Consider the following 4,801-nt stretch of genomic DNA (forward strand, 5'->3'; position numbering starts at 1 on the left):
ACAGGTCAATTAAAAAAAATCCCTCTCCTAGCCACCAATTTTACATGCTTTGCAAACACTACCAACAGTGGGCAGACAGCTCCTGTCATTGGTTCCCCTACTCCTGCCAGAATATTAATTCTTCTGAATTCACAGGGAAACCACCCAACTCAAACCAATCAACCAAAGGGACAAAACAAACAAAAAAACTCCAAAAAAAAATAAGAGAAGGGGAAAGGACGGGAAGAAGAAAAAAGAAGAACAAAAAACTTAATCAAATAATTTCTCATACTCTATACACCCAGCAAAATACATATTTTTATTTCGAAGTGACTAAGCAGCATCCACCAAAATTTAAATGAAAACGTTAACATATTATTTTAGTAGAAGAAATTTTAAAAAATCAATCAAAATTAAGACGAACATTAAACATATACTATACAACATATGTGCAGCACAAGTATTTGACTACTGTGTAAAAAGGTTAGTCAAGTAACCGTAGGAGTTAATGAATGAGTTTGTCTCTAGTTTCAAAACTATTAGCAATGATTAGCATTTACATGACAATAAAAAAATAGAATCCCCATATAATAATTTTCTGCTAATAAAGATTTTTAAACACTTGGCCTTCTTTTTAATTATTTCTAAAAATATAAGGTTTTTTTTCATCTCCTTTTTGTATAGGATTAGATTTTTTTTCCTCACACCTGAACCTTTAGAAGACAATCTTTCATTTCTCTATACTTTATGTTCTTGCACAGTGAATATAGATTTGAGTCTTCAGATTGGCATAGTCAGAAGGGACTGTATTTAAACTGTAATTTGTTATTTAAGTTTATTCAACTGATTTTCTCCAAGAAAAAACTGAGTCTCCTGTACCTTTCTTTTAAAAATCAGGTAAGTACTTGAAAAAGTAAAATAACAAGATGGTTTGTTCATTGTTATACATTTCCTGACAAATTCCGCCACTCAGCATTACCAGTCTAGAACACACAGGATTTTGCAGACTGAAAAATTAAAGACAGAAATATTTGAAATCTTATTCCAATACTGTCACCATAAAAAACAAACTGCCCAGTTTTGCTCCAACAAGTAATCTCCTTGTCTCACTTTTACATTATAACTCCTGATAAAAGACACAACAGTTAACTTTAAAATTTAACTTTCTAGAGTCCTTCAAGGGAAATCTGACTTAAACATTTCCTAATTTATAGTCTGCAAGTTTGCACACATTATTTATTCAAACGTTTCTTCAATTGTTCTAGATGTGAAGCATCAGTATCCTGGAGAATTAATACAGTAGCTTTAGACTGAAATGGATTAAACTCAATAGTCATCAAACAACAGAGATCTATCAGCTGTTTTTGACATTTTTCTAAACCATCCTTAAGTTTTAGACGTAAAGCTGGATCCTTTTTCAGCCTATTCATTTCGGGCACTGAAAAGCCAATCAAACTTGTTAGAATATCATCAGCAAAATCTACTTCAAGATAAGCAGAGCCATCAGAAATTTTTGCCTTTATACCCCAGGACCCGTTGCTTTTTGTGAGGTTTCCGGTGAGAGTGACAATAAAACATTTAACTTTCAGAATTGTAACAGTTTCTGGTTTTTTTGCAAGGAGAAGGGAAATATATGTGAAAGGTGGAGAATTTAAATCTAAATGTGCCTCTACTGTCTTGCAAGGAAAGATCTGTGAATCACGTTTCTGCTGATCTCCTTCCGGATCCATTTTTAAGGAACATACAGGATTATCATTTAATACCCTGCTGTCAGAAGTGAGCTGCTGTTTACATCTGCTCTCATCTAGGTCTGTATAATTCTGCCCTTCCTCAGGAGGATTTTCCAAAGAAAAATCTGATGAACTGCAGGTCTGACGTAAGCCCTTGTGCTGCAAAAACTTACTCATGCTATTTCCATCTTCATCAAATATCATTCTTCTCACGTTCTTTTCCTTGCTGATAGCTTCCCTGGGCTTATCTCTTTCATTCACATTGTCTTCTTCACCAGTGCGATTTAAAGATGAATTGCAGGAGCTTCCAGATGTATGCGGAAGTCTGCCAGTAATTAAACCTATGTTTCTGTTCATGACCACTGGTGGCACTTCTTCTATCTCTCTTTGCATCTCTTCTTCCAGAAGAAAGTCATCTTCTAAAGGAAAGTCATTTAAAAAGTCATCAGCATATTCTATGGGAGGTGAAACTTGTTCAGCTGAGTGAGACAAAAGATTTCCAGATTTTTGTAGCAAAACATTTCCAGTGTGTGCAGTCAGTGAACCTGAGGCTGTATTAAAATTGTTGGTTCTACTATAGTATCCACTTTCTAAAGATGTTCGGTTGTTTAAAGTAAATTCATTCTTTTCATCAAGGCTGGCCAAAAGCTCTTCATCTGAAGGTCCAAGAGTTTGTTCTAATTCATCCACAGGCCTTGAAAAAATCTGTTCATGTCCAGCTTGTCCAACAGCATTAGGGTTCTCAGTTTCTCCAATTAATCTAGCAAGGACTCTTTCCTGACAATAATCCTCAAAAAGAGCATCAACTTCACCCCCCAACAGTTTCACATTTTCTGGTTTAAGCAGAAGAACTCCAAGACGATATGAAATATTGCCGTGTACAGTGATTTTTGTTCCAGGAGGAAGGTTACTGCAGAGAACAGGCACCGGTTGATACTCCATGCCCTGAATTTGATGTATGCCATCAGTTAGTTGTAGCATCAGCATCCGAGTAGGCTTTGCTTCCCAGGGCTTCTGAAATGCCTGAGTACTGGCTGTTACTTCTTCATTTACAGTGCTTTTCCCTCTTAGCTTCTGCAACTGAGAATATGCTGGCTGGCTAACATCAACCAGTGAATCAATCTGTATGGAGTAGAAGCCTGATAGCTCTCCTTTGGGAGTATCTAAGATACAGTTAGGCAAAATGGGATATTCCAAGTCTCTCAGATCAGTGAGAAGCCATTGCTCAAATACTTGCTTGTTAATCTGAGCTTGACTTAAGTTACTACCACTATTTTCTTCCTGGATCCAATTAATACATGCTTCCAGCCATGTCAAGGGAACTCTAACGTGCCATGTGGATGAAAGCCAGGTTTCCACTCTTGCTGCAATGCTAGATGTAGACATTTTCTTTTATGGCAAGAGACTGAATGCCCTATAATGGAATTCAAAAATCCATATTTAATCTTCTGACAAAAACTGAATTAGGACAAGTTTCATGCTCATATTATATAAAAAAATTTAAATTAAAAACACTTCCACAGACAATAAAATTCACAGGGATTTCCAACATTTAACGTTTCAATCAGCATAAAAGGTATGTGCAATTATCAGCATAAAAAATTATGTGAAAAATATAAGAAAAGTATGGAGACTTACACAAGAAATCAAGCTTATTTTCTGTTGATTTAATTAGAAAAACGTAACTGAAATCCTTTTCTTATGGATGGAAAGTGAATGGGCAAAAAAACCCAAACCAAAAGAGCAGTAGGTTTTTAAATATATTTCCTCTTTGTTTTTATGGTTTTCTTTCTGTGTGTGCTGCTGTAAACACCCAGTTTACTTTAGAAACTGACTTAAGATGTTATTCTCCCACTTCACCAGCACTGCTATGAACAGAAGTAAGAGGATCTATAGAACCAAGCTGTGGTCTATCAACACTTAATATCAGAGGGGTGACTCTCAGTCTGTGACTGAAAGCTTTGTACTGGACAAGAGAAAGCTGGTTTGAAACACTGTTATCTAGAAACCCAGTGCAGGACTTGGCTGCAATAGCACCAAGTCTTGGCAGCTATCATCTCAGGGACATCAGTGGCTAATAAACTCTAACTTCTTGTTAGTTTAGGAAGTAGCTGTGCACAAACAGAGTAGAACAGACATATTTCAGTTGGAAGGGACTTTGAATGATCATTTAGTCCAACCACCTGACCACTTCAGGGCTGACCAGAAGTAAAAGCACATTACTAAGGATGTAGTCCAGATGCATCTTAAACACTAACAGGTTTGGGGCATCAGCCACCCCTACAGGAAGCCTGTTCCAGTGTTCGATCATGATCTTAGAATAGAATCATTCAGGTTGGAAAAGGCTTCCAAGATCATTGAGTCCAACCTTTGACTGAACACCACCATGTACACTAGATTATGGCACCAAGGGCCATGTGCAGTCACTTCTTGAACAGTTCCAGGGGTGGTACTCCATTATCTCGCTGGGCAGCCTTTCAAGGCTTAAACACCCTTTCTGTGAAAAATTCCTGGTGTCCAACCTGACCCTCCCTTGTTACACCTTGAGGTCAGTCTCAGAGACTGAACCCCACCTTGCAACAATTTCCTTTCAAGTAGTTGTGGAGGGTGATAAGGTCTCCCCTGAGTCTCCGCTTCTCCAGCCCTGGTCACTCAGCCACTCCTAATACCACTTACTCTCTAGGCCTTTCACCAGCCTTGTTGTCCTTGGTAAAGAAATTATTCCTATTGTCAAGTCTGAACCTCCCCTAATACAGCTTTGAGCCATTCCCACATCTCCTGTCGCTAAATCCCAGGGAGAACAGATCAGTACATCCCCCTCCACATCCCCCCTAAGGAAGCTGTACAGAGCAATGAGGTCACCTCTCAGCTCAGCCTCCTTCTCTCCAAACTAGACAAACCCAGAGCCCTCAGCTGCTCCTCACGGGATGTGCCTTCCAGCCCTTCCACCAGCTCTGCCGTCCTTCTCTGGACCATTCAAGGACCTTCCCGTCCTTCTCAAACTCTGGGGCCCTGCACAGCACACAGGACTCAGGGTGAGGCCGCACCACGGCTGCATCCAGCAGGCTGATCCTGATCCCAGCTGGCGCTGC

General features: G+C 39.0%; 1 protein-coding gene across 1 annotated transcript in view; it reads right to left on the reverse strand.

The window, feature by feature from the left end:
- Window positions 1-275: 275 nt before the first annotated feature.
- The window catches only part of RMI1 (RecQ mediated genome instability 1), a 5,208-nt gene continuing 682 nt past the window's right edge, over window positions 276-4,801 (reverse strand). The window contains exon 2 of the mRNA XM_008638425.2: window positions 276-3,123. Coding sequence (XP_008636647.1) covers window positions 1,212-3,095 — 1,884 coding nt within the window. The 5' untranslated portion in view covers window positions 3,096-3,123 and the 3' untranslated portion in view covers window positions 276-1,211. The remainder of the gene's footprint in view (window positions 3,124-4,801) is intronic.

Source organism: Corvus brachyrhynchos, unplaced genomic scaffold, assembly GCF_000691975.1.
Source record: "Corvus brachyrhynchos isolate BGI_N302 unplaced genomic scaffold, ASM69197v1 scaffold37, whole genome shotgun sequence".
Classification (NCBI taxonomy): Eukaryota; Metazoa; Chordata; class Aves; order Passeriformes; family Corvidae; genus Corvus; species Corvus brachyrhynchos.